The 19,247-nt window shown below is 40.5% G+C and overlaps 2 protein-coding genes across 2 annotated transcripts; one reads left to right on the top strand and one right to left on the bottom strand.

Moving 5' to 3' along the window:
* The first annotated feature begins 379 nt into the window (after nt 1-379).
* On the top strand, nt 380-6,326 carry larp6a (La ribonucleoprotein 6, translational regulator a). Its single transcript, XM_034680421.1, has 4 exons — nt 380-418; nt 506-1,521; nt 3,565-3,763; nt 4,409-6,326. The coding sequence occupies exons 2-4, from the start codon at nt 731-733 to the stop codon at nt 5,504-5,506; spliced, it is 2,088 nt and encodes a 695-aa protein (XP_034536312.1). The 5' UTR covers nt 380-418; nt 506-730; the 3' UTR covers nt 5,507-6,326.
* A 3,644-nt stretch (nt 6,327-9,970) lies between these two features.
* Nucleotides 9,971-18,526, bottom strand: tm2d3 (TM2 domain containing 3). The gene is made up of 6 exons (XM_034680623.1): nt 18,390-18,526; nt 16,819-16,920; nt 14,332-14,492; nt 13,866-14,040; nt 11,437-11,512; nt 9,971-11,337 (listed from the first exon to the last, which is right to left on the bottom strand). The coding sequence occupies exons 1-6, from the start codon at nt 18,493-18,495 to the stop codon at nt 11,172-11,174; spliced, it is 786 nt and encodes a 261-aa protein (XP_034536514.1). The 5' UTR covers nt 18,496-18,526; the 3' UTR covers nt 9,971-11,171.
* Nucleotides 18,527-19,247: the final 721 nt, after the last annotated feature.

Below are 19,247 nucleotides of genomic sequence, written 5' to 3'. Positions count from 1 at the left end.
AGGGTCACCGCTATAAGGCTGATTCTTTGGTTTATTGTTTATGTGCATTTTTTTAGTTTTACTTCCATTGGGATGAATCTAGTTACACATAAATAAAACTTTATGCAATTTAGGAATTTGGATATCTAACTTTAGATGTATTCTCATAAATGGCCTGACCTTAAATGAATCCGTTTTTTACATTAGAATAAACGTTTTCCTACCACAACATGGAAGTAGGGAAAACATGGAAGTAGAAGTCTGTAATATTACAGAGTAAAAGGAGTCTGATTTATTTTTTAAACTTCTTAATGTTGAAGAGTGAGGTGGGCGGATGTCACTGGTTGACTCATGGTATGACCCTGCTTAGGAGCTTTGTTCCAAGTTTCTCAACTAAATTTAGCCCAAACAAATTTGATGGAGCGCTTTCTTCTTAACAGTTTGAGTTTTTACGTCATACTGTTTCATAATATGAGATATGACTTGCATGAAAATCTCGTGTTTATATGTTTGCTCTTTCTTTCAGGCACTTGAACTACCTGCCCTGTGCGTGCAACCTGACGCTAAAAGCATATTATCCAATTAGCGGCGTTAGAGAAGGGGTCGTCCTTGGCACGGCAATTTGCCAATTAGAGAGAACACGTGAATTAGCTCTCCTACTTAGCGCCATGTTAACGGGACAATCGTGTCGACATCAACCTAAGACATCACTGTGCGTGGTTAAACAATCTGAGAGTGAAAAAAGACAAACATGCACGCTTTAGTGAACGCCTTCATGCGCTGTCTCTCCTTCCTCCTTCCTCCCTCCTGGCTTTGTGTCAGCTTTTGCTTGTGGGCTGGGAATGAATGCGAAGAGACGCTGCCGCGGTCCAATCCCAGGGCTCGTTTCAAAAGCAGAAAGCCTCTTACATATGAGGAAGTAGCAGCCGTAGCAGCAGCAGCAGCATTAGAAGCCCGAGGAGGCTCCTGCCCGTCGGTCTCACCAGGTCCAGGCTGCGTCTCGCTGGCTGCTAAAACCCCCGCTACTCCTCAGGGCCCTCAATCGGGTCGGAATTGGATCGGGGGTCTCTGGCGAGCCGTGGAGCGCGTCTTCGGAGCCCCCTTGGTCCTTCTCCGCCATCACTGGTGCCCTAAGAAGCGTCGAGCAGCTTTACGCACCCCGTATCCTGTCTGTGCCTTCGACTCGAGCGAGATTAAAAGCTTCCAGGGAGGCGCTGCTGCTGCTGCTGCTGCTGCTGCTGCGAGCGAGGAAGGGAAGCGAGCGGGTGGACTAAGCACCTTGACTTACCCGGGGAACATGAGCGGGTCCATGGGGATCCCCGATCCGAGCTTAACTGAGTGCGCCTCGGATGCGTCAACGGAGCAGGGCATCGATGAGGTAATCACCGTGGATCAGCACACGCAAGAGATGGGGACGGTGACGATAACAGTGGCCATTCAAGCAGCGGAGGACGAGGAACCAGAGGAAGTGTCATCTAATAATATTGACTTCCTCGGAGGGAGCTGTAGCGAGGACGAAATCGGGAGGCATGACAAATCAAGGTTTGACTTTTTGCTACTTTGAGTGATTATCTGGAACGCCGGTGATGGTTGAAATTACAATACGGCTGGTAAACTCAAAATTCAGGTCAGTTGCATCCTTAATGAGCTAAAGAACTGTTCGCGTAGACTCGTTAGACCTTCATTCATATTTGAACAGTCCTTGTTTCAGCAATGCGATTTTGAAAGTAAATCCCAAGGTTGGCAGACTTGGTTACAGAAAAGTTCGAGATTGAATGAAACGTGTTGCTCTCCGTGCCAGGATGAATGAAACCTTGTGCTCTTGTTTTTACTTCTCATTTAAGACAGCACTGATTCATGACTTCAGCTGGTGGAGTGCCAGCATGTGTAGCGTGGGTTCAGCTGAGTTATTTAGTTTGACTGAAAGAATGCCCGCGGAGTAACGAGATACTGTACAAATACATCTCTAATCCCAACAGGTGTAGCCTCTCACAATGACGACAAAAGCCACTCAACAACATTACAATGTGCCATGTGGACAAAAGCTGCTCACGATTGTGAGTGCAAATCCTCCCTGAAAATAAAACCTGTGGGTTATTATTATCTCCTGCAGACAGACGGGGAAGTGTTAAACCACCTGTGGGCAGCATCCGTACTGTAAAAGCACACACACCTGAGAGAGAAAAAGGGAGGGCCAAATAGAGGAAGGATGGCACCTTCACTTTAATCTAATTCCCCTGCGTCATGCACTGCTATTTTTATCCACTGGCCTATAAGTTGCCGTCTCAGTGCGTGCGCAAAGAGTGAGTCAGAAAGGCCAGAGGGGAGAATAAATCGTTCTGTCCGAATCAAATGTTTGTTTGTAGGTCACACCTTATTGCTTCTGTGGCGATAAGAGAGTCACCTGTTCAGTCCAGAACTGTGTGCGCGCTTCTTTTCACACCATGGATACACTTAAGGATCACTGATGCTCACTGATGGAGAGCATGCATGAAACGTGTTTTGAATAGTTCCTTTTTCTCCTAATATCCGTGCAACGTCTCCTCCGGGACTTGCAGTAATGCTGACCTGAAATTATACTTTCTATGGTTCATACACATCTCTACTCTTTCATTATTTTAACCAGTTGTGTGTACGTCTGATAAAGTACTGTCCCCTTTAAAGTACTCCTCCTTTGAGGATTGGCCATCTGTAACTTGGGTTCTGTCGAAGCAGAGAGCTCACACATGATTGTCAAGATGTCACAAGATGGTACTACTCCTGCAGTACTACATGGTAACTTAAAATTGGACTCCCTCACAGCCCATTAAAATGTTCCCTCATATTCTCTCTTTTTTTTCTTCTTTCATTCACATTTTAGAGTTATCTTGGGTGTGAGTGTTGTCAGTCATGGTATTTTGTCCTGAAAGCTCCCCTCTTGGCTGTCTCTATCCGAAGTCCTGTGGAAGCAGTGGGCTCGTGCCAGCTATGCGGTCAGTGTGCTGGAAAGCTGTTGACTGAGGGTGTGTTTGTATGAGAGAGAAAGAGAGAAAGAGAGAGAGAGAGAGGGAGGAGGTGATGAGTCATCCACAAAATTTCATTCAGACCCTCTTTCTAATCTTCAGACTACCTGACTGTGCAGCTCCACCGCTCCTGCCAGGTGTCCGACGGGGATCAAATAGGGCCTGAAAGCTTTGGCTGTGCAGTGTGGGCACCAGTTTCTGTAGATTGTGTGAACTAGATTTGGATGAGCCACCATATTCTGTGTGGGAGGGAGAGCCTGTGACTCTGTGCCCTTCAGATGTAGAGGTCTTGGCAGGTTCAGGGTTGGTGGGACACTGGTGTGGTGGTCTGGCACTGAGGCATGGTGACTGTGGCTGGAGACTCACCCTTTCAGCTGCTGCGAGGAGAATTTGTAGAGGGAAGTGGCAGGATGGCGATGTAGTCATGCCAACAACTTCTAATCCTCTGGCTTATTGTTTTAATGAAAGCGTAATGTGTAACAGTTGTAATGTTGGCAGTTGGAGATATGAAGCATTCTGCTGTTTCAGTGATGTACTATAGTAGAGTCTCTGACCACGATGAATGTTTTCTTCCCACACACAGTGGAGCCGGGACCAGCGGAGGAGAGCTGGAGGAGGAGAGCTGGCAGCCCCCAGATCCAGAGCTCATCCAGAAGCTGGTTGCTCAAATAGAGTACTACCTGTCTGATGAAAATCTGGAGCATGACGCCTTCCTGCTCAAACACGTCAGACGCAACAAGCTTGGCTTTGTCAGCGTCAAGTTGCTCACTTCATTCAAAAAGGTAGGAAATAATTGGAATCCCTGTTAAAGTAGATATTCTGCTCTGTAAGGAGCAGTTTTTTTTTCATGAAATCACGGGTAAATGCTCCCAGAACATGTTTAATTCCCAGTGAAGGTAGTGGCTGAAAATTAGAATATCAATGACTGGCAGTTTCTAGTGTCAACATGACTATCTGTTGGCTATATAGAGATATTCTCACACTGATTCACAGCAGCTGGTGCCACTTTGGACTCATGCATTTGGAATTGATGGGTTGTTTTTTATCTGTTTATGTCACAAGTGAGCTGAATCCCCTCACACACATTTATCATAAATATAAACAAGGATGTTAATGTGACTTTGAGAACACTGAGGTGAGGCAATCTGAACATGAGTACATTATACAGCAGTTAATTAAAGAATGCAGTGCAATGTTTGAGTGAGTGAATCTGTGATAGTGTCCTCAATTGTATGTATTCATTTAGAGCGTATCACTGAAATCGGTCACATGTTACTGGTTGATGCAGCAGACAGGCTTAAGTTATTGTTTAGCCAATTCCTTAAACCAAAGCTTCATGACTCTCAGGTGGACCTAATGGCTCTAAGATGGCCCTCTCAAACCACTTAACATCTCCCCCCTGTAACACAATCATTGTCTCTCTGCAGGTGAAACACTTGACTCGTGACTGGAGGACAACTGCTTATGCTCTGAGACACTCGAAGATCCTCGAGCTCAATGATGAGGGCCGTAAGGTGCGGCGTAAATCTGCAGTGCCTGTCTTTGCCAGTGAGTCGCTACCCAGCCGCATGCTCCTGTTGAGTGATCTGCAGAGATGGCCAGAGCTTGCTGCTCTCACCAAGGATAATGGAGGAAGCGAGGGTGGAGCCACTCAACAGGAGCAGCTGATGAAGCTCCTGTTGAAAGATTTTGGAACGTACGGCACCATCTCTTCCGTCAGAGTCCTGAAGCCTGGGAAGGACCTGCCGGCGGACCTGAAGAGGCTGAGCAGCCGCTACACCCAGCTCGGCACTGAGGAGTGTGCCATTGTGGAGTTTGAGGAGGTGGAGGCTGCTGTCAAAGCAAATGAAGCTGTAGGGAATGAGGACGGAGGGACCAGTTCTCTGGGGTTGAAAGTGGTCCTGATTGGCACCAAGCCACCCAAGAAGAAGGTGCCCAAAGAGAGACCACGTGAGGAAGGAGGGATGCGCAAAAGTCGCTCGCTAAACAGCAGAGTACGAGAGCTGCAGTACCACGGGGACGACTCGGCCTGCAGCTCCTCAGACACTGAGAGCAACCCCACGTCCCCAAGGCTGGCTAGGAAGTCTCAGTCCTGCAATAAGCTGAGCCCCACCACTGCAGGCACCAACTTCCAGAACAATCACCTGAGTCCTGGTATATCTCCTCGAAATAGTCCCTGGTCCAGCCCACGTGCCAGCCCCTGCCCTCAGCGCAAATCTCCTCACTCCAACAAGTCTCCCTTAGCTAGCGAGGGCAGACTGAGCCCAGAACCTGGCCGCCGCTGGGCAGACTACTCCTCAGACAGTAGCCTCACGCCTTCAGGGAGCCCGTGGGTTCAGCGGCGCAAGCAGGTGGCGTCTCAGGAGAGCAGTCCGGTCGGCAGTCCCATGCTTGGTAGAAAGATCCAGAATGCAGACGGTCTACCACCGGGTGTTACAAGGCTTCCGAGGGGTCCTGATGGTACCCGTGGCTTTCACTGTGTCACTGTGGGCGAGAGGGGGAAATCTGCTGCCACTCAGACTTGATGCGTGGAGCACCCTTATGCATTCCCCAGAAGTGTAGTGATAAATTGAATATTTGAGCTGTACTTGGCCGTGTCGCTCAGCCCCCACCCAGCATTTGAGACTGTGTAGAAATATTTTTGTTGAGTGCATCAGTTTTCAGTCTTTGTTATATTTTTATACAATGTTTTTCAGTTACCATGGTAACATTAGTGATTTACCAATGGAAATTTGAGTGAATGTAAGTTGATACTGCTTTGAAATGGACCATTGCTGTCTAATCTTGTTCTAAACGGGGCGGGCTGGAAGAGGGAATTCCACTTTGATTTTAATTGAAGTGTCCTCTGTCTTGTGTGTAAGAGCTCACATCTTTGTCTGTCTGTGGATGGTGTGTAAATGTGTTTGTGGTGTAAGTGGCACATGGACTTGATAGCGATATCACCATATGCCTTTTCTGTATTTGTCTACTGTGAGTTCCATTTTTACATGCTGTTTAAACTGAGGCCATAATCGCTCCACTGCCATAAAGGTTAGACAAACTTGGACATGTTAGTTTTTATTTTGCCTTTTTTAATTTCAGTATTTTCAGTAAGCTTTGGCAATTTGTTGGGAGGGGACTCTTTTGCCCTGTCAATGTTTATTTGTTTGGCAGATGTCTGCTTTATTTATTTTTTAGCTTTATTATTTTTCCTTGGAATATTTGTTTCCATCAGTCTGCGTCACAGTGAGGTTTGAGGGATCAGGTCAGGCAGCGTGAATACTCCTGTGTTCTTGCCTTTACATCTGAGCTGGGGTATTTGTACAGTGCGATTCCTATTGTACAAATAAATCACTAAAAATGCAATCGGCTGACTTCTTTCTCTTTTTTTGTTTGTGACACATTTTGGGTGGTCATGGGGGTTTAAAACAACCACAAACCCGTTTTATGTCTTATTTCAATATATGAACAGGAGTTAAGTGAGATATTGTTGCTGTGCCAATACTGTAGAAGACTTGGAGAGCAGAGCTGGCACAGATTTTTTTTTAAAAGAATGGCACAGATGGGAGAATGAGAAGAGGGAGATGATGTCTATAAGCTATATCAACCATCAACAAGGAAGATTAAATCAACTAAACGGTGGAGACCAATCGCATAATTAATCTATTCACAATGCCGGTATCTTACGTGTAGAAATTATTTCAGTACCTTGTGGCTTAGTTTTATAAAGCTGAAAAAAGAAGATGCAGTGAATTATTTTTTACACATAAACTGGAAAACTATCATTACCATGTCTTAAAATCATCCCCATTAATTCAAACACAGCATTCTCCCCCTCCAGTCAACATGTAGACACAACATTCATAGGCAGCTTTAGGTTATTTTACATGAAACAATGTCAGGTTTGTGCATCTTGGTATCCCAGTGTATGCGCTCACAGCTCTGCCAAGTTACAGAGACTAAAGTGAACTTACAGTCCGAACAGGTTCTTGACTGGATTGATGCGTGAGCTCTGAATTGGACATTTCAATTTTCGGCTTCCTCACAGCCTTCTCTAGCTTTGACATTACATTTGGGGTTGTTATCTTGCTAGGAAATAGTCTCCCATAGTCTTTTTGCCACCATTTGTCTGTATTTTGTTGCATTTATTCAAAACCTCTCCTTTCATAAACCTTCCAGCACCTGCTGCAGAGAAGCATCCCCACAGCATGATGCCACCACCACCGGGCTTCATGATGGGGACACAGTGTGTGTCTGTTTATGTGCTCACCTCACAAAGAAGCTCAGTTTTTAGGACAGTGTTTGAGAGACATTCAGTCTGAGAAAGTATCTATCTTCCTACTCGGGCGCTATTGCAGATTGGTCTCAATTATTTGTCATTGCCCTAAAAAATCAACTAACCGGTTATCAGACATATTAGACACAGGTGTATTGATTTTAAAACACTTATTTCTAGAAACACACACATACACATTCATTATGGGCCTTTATGACTCTGCCAGCAGTATTATTGGATTGTGTCAAACAGAGGGACATGATAACTTACACAATCAATCATTTTCTTTTTTAATTGTTCTTTATTTAGATTTCATTGTCGAGCTTTGTTTTACTCTGAAATGAAAATGGTCCTCTCTGTGGATTAGTTTGGACATAATTACTCTGTTGTGATTCAGTTTCATTATAAAAGAAAATGAAAAAGTCCAAGGGTGGTGCAGTTTGTACTGGCAGGTAATTTCTGTCCTGTCCTCAGATGGTTTCTCCTTAGCAACAATCCAAATGTGAGATAAAGGAGACACACACACACACACACACACACACACACACACACACACACACACACACACACACACACACACACACACACACACACACACACACACACACACACACACACACACACACACACACACACAGAGTTGGATGTGTGTTGAGTGTTTAGACTTTTGAATTCATGTGGTTACAGCGCTCTGTTTATCCACTTTATTTTGGAGATGTTATCTCCTGTAGGAGTGAGCATAATGAAAGGACATAATCTGCCAGGCAGTGCTGAAAACAGGGGGTCAGAACCAACACTCCAAAACTCAGCGCTGCAAAGGGACTGTAAGTGGGATTGCATAAGAGGGCTGAATAAACTTTTGTTCTCCATTTTATAATGATAAGCAATTCTGAATCAGGAAGCCGTGACACCATCTCTTTTGGACCAACAATATTTTGTCTGAACTCCCAATTACTGTTCTTTCAAACACCAAGAATAATAACTAAAAAGTGAACTACCAAAAAATTAAACTATTATCCTTCAATGATTTAGCTCTCTATAATTACAGCTAAGGAAGGTTTCAAACACAGGAAAAGAGAATTTCAAAGAGAGATAATAGCTACACGACAAATCATTATAGCCATTATTTCTAATTGGTCAGCAGCCTTCAGTATATGAATCAAAGTTACTTAATGCTGCAATTTAGTGATTTTCTCCAGACTATATTGTCCTAGACATAATTATGGAGATGTGACATCAGGCTTCATTTGTTAAGGAGCTTCCAATTTTATGTTTTTGTCATATTGTGCATTCAGCTTTCTGTTAAAGTAATCCATCACCATTATGTTATCAAACTGAAATTTGAATACATGTATATTTTAAACAGCTCTGAGTTCTGATCAGAGGCTGCAATTACAGTGTTTAGGTAGAGGTTTCTGCTCATCACCCTGTATTAAGGGACTACAGACTTCTATCAGGAATACAAGTAGACTTAAAGCTAACGGACACAATGTATCACATGGCAGCTTTTACAACTGAATTCCAAAAGAGTGGGGCACTATTGAAAATGTTGATTTAAAACAGACGTTTTGAAATAGTTTGGATATCATTTAAACCATATATTTAAGTGAAAACAGAAATAAAAAATGATGCCAGGAGCATATTTCCAAACGGTTGCGAAAGGAAAATTTGGGTTGTATTTTTAATAAGGTGAATGGTCCCTTTACAATTTAAAAATGTGAACATGCCAGTATGTTGATACACATCCAGTGAGCATGCTGTTAATGTCAAACCAGCTGACAGCTAATAGAAGTTCACAACTGAAGTAGATGTTTCTGACAACACACACACCTACTACATGTCAAACTGAAATATGTTGGAGCCCAGGGAGTAGCTCGTACATCCAGGACCACAGAGCCTTCTGTCAATGTTTTAGTTGTCAACACTTAAATGGCATGTTTTCATAAGGTGGAATTAGTAACTTCTTACAGGATATAGGTGAGCATTTTAGTGTTGTCCTCATTTCAGAGCATGTGACAAACACTTGCATCAGTCAATGGGAGGGAGCTGAAGTGACTGTGGGTGGGTGGTGCCAAAATTGAGGAACTAGAAAAAGGGTGGAGTAAATTTACAAGTCTCCACAGAGCAGCCAATTGGAAAAGTCGACACAAATACAACTTACTAGAAAGGAAATAATTTTTTTCCCCCCAGTTAGTTTTTTCTCTGGCTCTCTTATTGCGCAATACATGCACAGATATTTCTACTGAACATTCATGGTTTAAATATATTTTGCTGTTGTGAATGTTTTAATGATAAATGTAATGATTTAATCATTTACTCTGTATAGCTCACAGTCACTATCTTCCTTGTTCAAAAGCCCTTACACCAAGCTAGATTTAAGAAGAGCCTCTCAGCTGCTAGTTCCCCCCTGACCCGTCCATCTGTCTCAGGCCTGTGGGTAACACAGGCTTCTGGCAACACTCATTGAGTTTGATGTGAGAGAAAGCACACACATCTGTGAGAATGACCTGGGTAATAATAGAGCTCTGAATTCCTGTCAGAGGCTGTGAGATTAACATTGTACAAATAGACGGTTTGAGCCCCTTGAAACAAAGCATCTGGTATGGCCATGACCCCTTTACTGACATGATGCTGAATAATAGAGCCTTGGAGACAGAGAATAAGCCCTATTATATAATAATATGAACTATACATACAGTATGTAAGACATAATATATGCAAAAAGATACATGGGTATATTTCACAATTTTATTAACATAACTTAAATGTAACTTAAATTAAAACTGGCGTTTACAGTGTTTATACAAAATAAAAATGACCTGTCACTGAAAACACAAAACATATTTACATGTAGTGGAAGGGGAGCCCATTTGTGCCACACAGTCTCAAGCAAATATCTTACAGTGTGAGTACATGGAGTCGTTTTTACAATGTGAAGAATGAAAGTAAGTGTAGGGGAAACGCACAGAATATTTCTCCAACACAGGAAACCATACAAGCAGTTTGTTAGTGTAAACCATTTGTAGTATTCAGATGTTCTGTTTAACTATTACCTGTTTTTTCCAAAAGAAAGACAACTCATTGCAGTACTTGATGATAGTAATTATCTTTCTTTACTCTTGACAGTTTTGTATTCTGTTTGAAAGAACAGTAGTTATTTTAAATGTATTTACACAACATAAGAACTTCATAACTGAAGCTGATTTTTCTTACTTTTAAAGCTTTTGAAAATAAATGGAATTGTTCATATAACCCTGGATAAAGCATCATTCTTACAGTTGTGACCTTCACTGCTGGGTCATTTTAGGGGAGAAAAGTTAACATGTAAAACAACTGTTGAATTGATTAACATAACACCTATCAGCTGTCAGTTACACCAGAACATATTCCCTTCTGCATATTCAAGCTTTCCCTTAGGACACTGAAATAACCTTTCAGCAGGTCTATTGTGTATGTTGTCACCAGAAAAGCTCTGTAGCCATAGTTACCATTTGACCCCCTCTGATGCATTTACCTTGCAATGAGGGAGGAGCATCACGCAGCTCCTAGGTGACAGGATGTCTGTGAAAGCACCGCGCCACAGGAAACCAAACCTATCTATATATCAGCATGACACAGTCCAATCAGCAGTTTAGTCAAACCGACCAGATAGATATAATTCCTGGTTTCATATCCCCCTGCACAGCTCCATCTGCAGGAGATGGATGCAGAATGATTAGGATTGATCTAATGACTGTGTGGGTTGATTCGGTGTTGGTGAAATGTGGAAAACACTTCCTGCTTGTTAGCAGATGGGCTGAAGATGTGTAGCACAGCAAGCTTGGGCGGGCAGACGTGCTAAGAACACAGCATCTCAGATCTTCAATCTTTGAGAGTGAAGCGGTGCAAAGTGGAAGAGGGCACAAACCAGCCGGCTACTTCTCCAGAGTTTTACTTCAGATGTAGAGAGAACCGTCTGCAGGTCCCACATAACCAACTCCTATTAGGAGCACATCGATCAGAGTCCAGATTCCCAGGCCTCCAAAGCTGAACAGTTTGCCCAGACCCTCTCTCCACTGGCCCAAATAAAACCGGTCTGCGCCGAAACCACCCAGGGTAATGCTTCAAAGAGACACGAGAGAAAACGTTTTCAAGTGAACATTTATCCAAAAACCATTCAATAGCTGATCAAACATCTTCAGATAGTAGTATAAGTTTTACCTGAGTGCTAAAGCTGTTGACCACTTGTAACCTCCTGTCCAGTTACAAAACAAACGTTTCTGAAAACGTCTTTTACCTACAAAAAAGCAGACGTTTAGTGCATGGGTTCTCAAACTTTTTTGGCTTGTGTACCCCCTTTCAAAAACAATTTCAGCAAAGTACCCCCTTGTATGGCCAAGAAAAAAATTCAGGAAATAATATGGGAAATAACATGAATAAATGTATGCATGTGGTTTCACCATGTCATAATAACACTGAAATGAAAGATGACACCAATTATATACTTTTGTAGTGCAATATTTTCAAAATAATTAAAGATTGAGGGAGCTAGTACCTTTGATGGCCCAAGGAGCACATCGATTTATTTCTGTCAAACAAGAAGCATTTCAAGCACTTGTCCATTGTTATCCTCCCGGGCGCACTTTTATTAGCATGCAAATGTACGTGATCGCTCGCTGAACAATTGACGTCAATAGACGGAGGCCGTCTAGTCCAAGCGGTTTTGCAAATAATATATTTTATGAATGAATATGCTCAATTTGGAAATAGTGCCCTATTTGATGTTGAATTGAAATAAAAATTAAATGCTTTTGGTAAAGTTGATTTTAAATCAGATTTTTTTTATTTTATTTGTTGTGATGCAACTTTTTCTTTTTTTGTGTGTGTGTGTGTGTTTGTGTGTGTGTGTATGTGTGTGTGTGTGTGGGGTGGGGAGGGGGTTTGTCACTCCCACGTAACCCTAGGGGTACCCCCATTTGAGAATCACTGGTTTAGTGGACTCAGACAGTTGTCCCGATGCTAATGACACATACCAAACGTCAAACCACGACAACATTACAAGACAGCAAAGCAAGATGGCAGAAAACACACTTCCTTAAACAGAAGCACATTGTATGTTTTAAGGTAGGTATGTTTATAAACCATCGCACTTGGCATTGTTAATTGAAAATAATATTGTGTTTTCAATTTTTAAAATGGGATCCCAGATTGTGTTACAATATACCTTATGGGATTAATTGATGCTACATTCATTAAAGGGATATTTCAGCTTTTTGAAGTGGGTTTGTATGAGTTGTATGTCACTAGTAATTGTGACCTTAGGTGCAAAACATTTGCTGGATACTGTTTATCATGGAGTTCTGAAGTTTGTTACATGTCCCTAACTCATCACTGCTGCCTGTATGCTCAGTTGGCTGGTCTGCATTATCTACCCATAGACTAAATCACTTGCATGTCCTTACTTATAAGGCAATTCTTAACTTGCTTCCCTCATATTTATGTGATGTTATTCATTTAAAAAATACTGGAGGCTACAGTCTCCGCTCTGTAACACAGTCACAAAACGTGTTTTTGCTTCTAGTCCCCGGAGTCTTGTGTCTTGAAATTGGAAAAAAGAGTTTTAGATATTCAGCTCCTGCAGCCTGGAACTTGCTGCAGGAGAGTTTGGGTTTGAAGGAGCATGTCTCTTTACATGTTTTTAAAAGCAGATTGAAGGGAATTGGAGGGAGATGCATCAGCTTGTAGATGCTGATGAATTCTGTTATTTCATCTATGATATGTTATCATGTTTTAGAATTGTGTGTTGTTTGTCTGTAACATTGTTGGAACGTGCTGCTGCTGATCTTGGCCAGGACACTCTTGTACAAAATGTTTTTAATCTCAATGAGGTTTTCCTGGTGAAATAAAATTGAAACAAAAACAACAAACTTATCTGAGGAAAATCTTTAAGTACTCTGAACACCTTGGAAACTGAGCAGTAAAAGAAATGAGGGTATAATGCCACATCTTGCATTGAGAATCACTCTTAGGTCTTCAAGTGCAATTTCTTTTAGTACAGTCACAGTCAGGTTTATTTAGTTTTTGTTCAGTTTTGAACACATTCTCTGTTATTTGTTGACTTTGATACCGAAAATGTTGAGAACTGACATATTGAAACTGTCAAGAATTCAGCTTTGTTAGTTTTTCTTGTAAAGAATAAACAAAAAAATATATAATTTGTATTTGTTTATCTCTGTCTAATGCTTGAAACACAAAAAGGATTTTTCCCCAAATATTTCATGACAATATTTGAGATTGTGTAAAAATTTAAGGGTGTCTGAAAAGTTTTTACCACCACTGTATATAAATGGTTTTGAGATCATTTAGATTTTTTTTTTAGAATAATAATTTGTTCTACCAAAAAAGAAACAAGGGTTAAAACCAACATGCTTACGGCTCTCGGTAAATGTGAGGTTTTTTTGGGGATAATTGGAAAATAAACTGCTTTACTCTGCATCAAAAAATGAGGATGAACCTAAACAGCTAAGAATTCAAATGTTTTGTTTAAGATAAAAGAAAAGCTGGATGACTTCCCTAAAGATTTCTGTCTACTTGACTGACTGTGACAGTCACCCCTCTGAAAGTAAAGACACCAAGAAGCCTTCTCTTACCCAGACAATGAACATGGTCCAACACGTCACAGGTGGCGTTGTAGCGCTTACGTGGGCAGGACACAGTCATACAGCTGGTGGAGTTAGAGCAGCGGTACTGGGACTCATCCAGCTGCCAGCAGAACTGACAGCTGATGGAGAGAGAAAAGTTGCTCTGCTGCTGTCCTGAGTCTCCCTGCACAAAAGACAAAAACATCAGGTCATCACCACACAGCTGTTATGTAGTTATAAAGCACCACAGGTGTTCCACCAATTCCATCATAACACACTTATCTTTCTCGAGAACTTATGTCAAAAACAATCAAATGACGTGCAGCAGGCTGACAATAAAGCGACGCGCTCAACATGACCTTTAGCAATGTGCTAAACAAGGTATAAACATTCATGGTCAAATCTGAAACCATCACACTGCAGGAAAAGAGCATAATCCGATTTTCAGCATCACAAAAAAAAAGCTGCTACTTACCACACAGTGAACTCCTTTTTTGGGTTTACAGGTGAAGGAAGCTGGTTTTCTGTAGGTGCAGTTATGGTTGTAATTGCACTGAATGCAATCAGCGGGCAGGCGACTACACACACCTCCACTTGGGCACTTGGACACGTAGCTCTCTTCATCAGCAGGAGACACTGAAAAAAACAATTCACAGGTAATGGAGAATGAGGCTGTAGGGGGTAAAAATGGCATCAATCAACCCTCAACAAAAACACCATCAAAGAACCATTCAGAATGCTATTTTGATTGCTCCATGAAGGAGGCCTGGGAGCCAGCAAAGGAAAACTAAAATGTCATTAACCTTTTAAAGCCTCCATGAAACCATTGAACGATTTTCTCATGATGAAGACTAAGAATATTGCATATGTCTTTTATTTCAAACTTATTTGTATGAACTAAGACAATTCATTTAAAGTATATCACTCCTTCTTGAACTAGCTTGATGGCATAGTCACACACAAATTAACATAAAGAAAGTGACAACTGTATTAAATTGCAGGGGTAACACAACCACAGAACTGGTTTAGATATTCAGATTGCACTAGGGATGCACGATATTATCGGAACATTATCGGTATCCACCGATATTGGCTTTAAAATGAACTAACGGACATCGGCGAACACGCTGATATCAGCCAATATAATTGGCTGCTGCACACATGTTGGGCTTGTGTTTTAAGTTAAATTTGAATTTAAGCAGCAGTCTGTAAGGCACATGTAGCTGACTAATTTAGACACATTTATTGTCAAAGAGTAAACCTTTTTTATTTAATTTGGGTTTAATTGCTGTACAGTTGTGCTTTTCACATGTTCCCTGTGAACAGAGGTTAAGTTTACTTACTATGTCAAATGTGAAATTGGCCAAATTAACCTGGTTTGGGGATTGTTATGATTGTCTCAGGGAGAGCATCATCCACGTTTTAAGTAAGATGTATCTGTTTGTATGAAATTTGTTTGAAAGCAATTGTCATAAATAAAGATGCAGTTTTAAGTATTAAGTATTTTTCTTATTTTGCAAAAGAAATGAATATTACATAACAAATGTGATAAGAGTATCACCATAATACTGTGCGCTAATTCCAATACAGAAGAGAATTGATGATCTCTGCAATTAGGTGTGGGAAAAAAATATCGGTATCGGTAATTGGCTAAATGTGTTGTAAAATATCGGCATATCGGATATCGGCAAAAAATCCAATATCCTGCATCCCTAGAAGCAAGTTACTTTATATACTGCAGCACTGTGTCCTCTTGGATGATAATTATCAGCTCATTCTTTATTCAAATATCAAAATCTGTGTGATTGCAACATGTAATGAAAACTGATTTTAAGTCAAATAGAATTGAATGTGTTTCTTGTAATTGTACAGCCATCCATCCACCCATTACCTTGTATTGGGTTATCATCCATCATAATCCTAGTCTGGGTTGCAAAGGGGCTGGAGCCTAACCCTATCCCTAACCCTAACCCTAACCCTAACCCTAACCTATTGGGCGAGAGGCAGGGTACACCCTGGACAGGTTGCCAGTCCCTCACATGGCTCATTGTACATTTACATATAACAAACTCTGTTGTCATTTTTACTGAAATCTTAAGAAAAAATGAAGTAAAACATTTCACACAAATACATATACAGTACCAGTGTATACACAAATTTAAGTAGCAGTTCAAAATAGTAATAATTACAGTTTCTCTCAATTGCTTACACACTATTACCCGACTTATAAACTAAATATCCTAATGCATAATGCCATTTCCCAAAAGAACACCCATTTCTCAAAACTGTAAACCCCATTGACCTGTGTACAGCAACATTTGAATTAGTTGATTCTTTCAGAAAGCACAAGCATTTGACATTATTAATTGTAAAATATTTTCTGTATGCCAGTAATCCACAGTGGGGATGCTGTATTTTTTATGTTTTGTATATTTTTAAAGTAACCCAATTTTCCCCCTTCATTCTTGAATATTCAGTACCCTTTCATCCTTCAACATTCTACAGGAAGTTGTACTGTAGAGCACATTATGAATGAGACATGTATTAACATTATTGTGGCAGTGTCTAAGACTTATGTTTTAGTGAGTATGTTTTACTCGACTTGTGATATGTGAAGGAAAAGTTTGTTTTTTCAGCAAGACTTAAAGGGAGGGATACTTGCTAAAAAAATTGTCTTTCCTGTATGGTTTCAAACTAGTAACATACTATTAAGAAAGTTAGCATGTATTCTGCACTGATGTCATCCTACAACAGGAAAAGATCAAAGCACCAAAGCCTTGTGGTGAAAGTAGTTAAGATGTTAAACTAAGCGTGCCTACATATTGCTTTTAATTACTGTATTTTAACTGGTGCCACAAAAGTCATCTCAAAGTGGGTCTGTTTGTTGTGCTGCTTGTCCAGTAAAAAAACAAACTCAAGTATCAGGTAAACAACATTATGATAGGTGTTATTGACTGTTTACCTGAAGCTGCTGCAGGGACCTCAGGGCTGGTGATGACAGGTCCATGCGGGGCATCTCTGGTGTAGTGACGCTCCTGGCCAATATGGGGCGAGCTCAGGTACCCTGACAAGCAACCCCAAAATCAGATGATATAAGACCAGGGTCCAGACCCCTATGTTCTATGACCAGAGTCATAAACAAACTTAAAAAAATCACACACATATTGGGCTGCTGAATGAGGAACCTGGTTAGGAGAGAGGAACTAATGTTATCTGTGTTGAAATACGGCTAATCTATTACGTATGGTTAAATGTTATTTGCCCATTCAGCTGAGGAATGTTATTTGACCATTAAGCTGTTAAATGTTATTTTACCACACAGATGTTAAATGTTATTTGACCATTCAGCTGTTAAATGTAATTTGACCATTCAGCTGAGGAATGTTATTTGACCATTCAGCTGTTAAATGTTATTTGACCATACAGCTTTTAAATGTTATTTGACCATACAGATGTGAAATGTTATTTGACCATTCAGCTGTTAAATGTTATTTGACCATTCAGCTGTTAAATGTTATTTGACCATACAGCTTTTAAATGTTATTTGACCATACAGATGTGAAATGTTATTTGACCATACAGCTTTTAAATGTTATTTGACCATACAGATGTGAAATGTTATTTGACCATTCAGCTGTTAAATGTTATTTGACCATACAGCTGTTAAATGTTATTTGACCATACAGATGTGAAATGTTATTTGACCATTCAGCTGTTAAATGTTATTTGACCACACAGATGTTACATGATATGTGACCATTCAGCTGTTAAATGTTATTTGACCATTAAGCTGTGGAATGTTATTTGACCACACAGCTGTTAAATGTTATTTGACCATGCAGCTGTTAAATGTCATTTTGACCATACTGCTATGAAATGTAATTTGACCACACAGTTGTTGAATGTTATTTGACCATGCAGCTGTTCAATCTTATTTGTCCATGCAGCTGTTAAATGTAATTTGACCATACAGCTGTTAAATGTTATTTGCCCATACAGATGTGGAATGTTATTTGACCATTAAGCTGTGGAATGTCATTTGACCATACAGCTGTGAAATGTCATTTGACCATACAGATGTGGAATGTCATTTGACCATACAGATGTGGAATGTTATTTGACCATACAGATGTAAAATGTTATTTGACCATAGAGCTGTGAAATTTTATTTGACCATACATCTGTGAATAAACACAATAAGATTTTATTTGAAAACAATCTTTGCTAACTTACACTAACGTTGCTTCACCAAGGCGCTGACTAGTCTGTAGCATTACTTGCAAAGTAACAAGGACAGTTCAGTGTGAGCTCTTATATGTTGTACATTAATCAATTACAACAGAAACAAAGTATTTTGCATTGCCTAATAAGGTTCAATCAGCGCGACTCACTGTTTTCTTGTGTTAGCTCATTGGCTAACCAGTAAATGCTAACTCTAGGGAAGCTAATGCGAGTAGGATAACGCCAACAGTCAAATTACAAAGTGACAAGGCAGACGCAGGTGTAAATATGTAACAGCCTCCCGCAACATACCGTGAACACACTGTAAGACCAGGTCCAGGAACAACACGGTCACTATTCCGTAGGTTTTGTAGCCCCGTCCTCGGTCTGGTCTCCATGTATGACAGTTAGCGGCCATTGTTGCAGTAAACCTGCGCTGCGTTCAAACATATGGGGAAAAAAAGGATGTCAGCAACACCCTGCAAGTCTGAGGCAAGGAGAAGTAAGTTTTTATAAATTATTTTAAGTTATTTTTTTCGACCCCGAAAAAACTACGGACAAGAAAAATTGCAAGCGAGATACATTTAGACATTGCTCATAATTTATTATTTTAATTTGAGAGCAAGTGAGGTGTTCAGGTGTGTATGTATGCATGTGTATATATAGGTATGTTAATATTTGTATGTATATTTGTGTATGTGTATATTATATGTATATATATTTTCTTATCTTTTCCCACTATTATAACAGCCAAACACGAAAAGAAATATGAAATAAAATGCCCCCTTGTCCCAAACTGTACTAAATACAGACTGATCAATCAGCTATTTGCTATGCTGGACTTTGATTGCCTCTTTTTGTGCTTCTGCTACGCTTTATATTGTTTTTGGATGCCTGACTCACTCAGTAGCTCTGATGCACCTCATTTGTTGTTGTACGATATTTTGTTTTGTTTTCCTTACATGATTCCCTTTTTGTTAATTGCACTGTAATTCATTGTAATCTGTGTTTACCATCCTCATTGAGGGTTTGTAATTTTGTAAAATGTTCATAAAAAAAAGAGTAAGTGTTCGATTTAAGCAATTGGCTATGTATTTAAGCAATTGGCCGATGATGATAAGTAAAGGCTTTTCAAGAAAAAAAATACAAATAAAAAATGTCATGGTAAAA

This window comes from Notolabrus celidotus, chromosome 3 (assembly GCF_009762535.1).
Source record: "Notolabrus celidotus isolate fNotCel1 chromosome 3, fNotCel1.pri, whole genome shotgun sequence".
NCBI lineage: Eukaryota > Metazoa > Chordata > Actinopteri > Labriformes > Labridae > Notolabrus > Notolabrus celidotus.
Note: the sequence above shows the minus strand (reverse complement) of the source record. Positions and strands in the feature narration are given on the sequence as shown.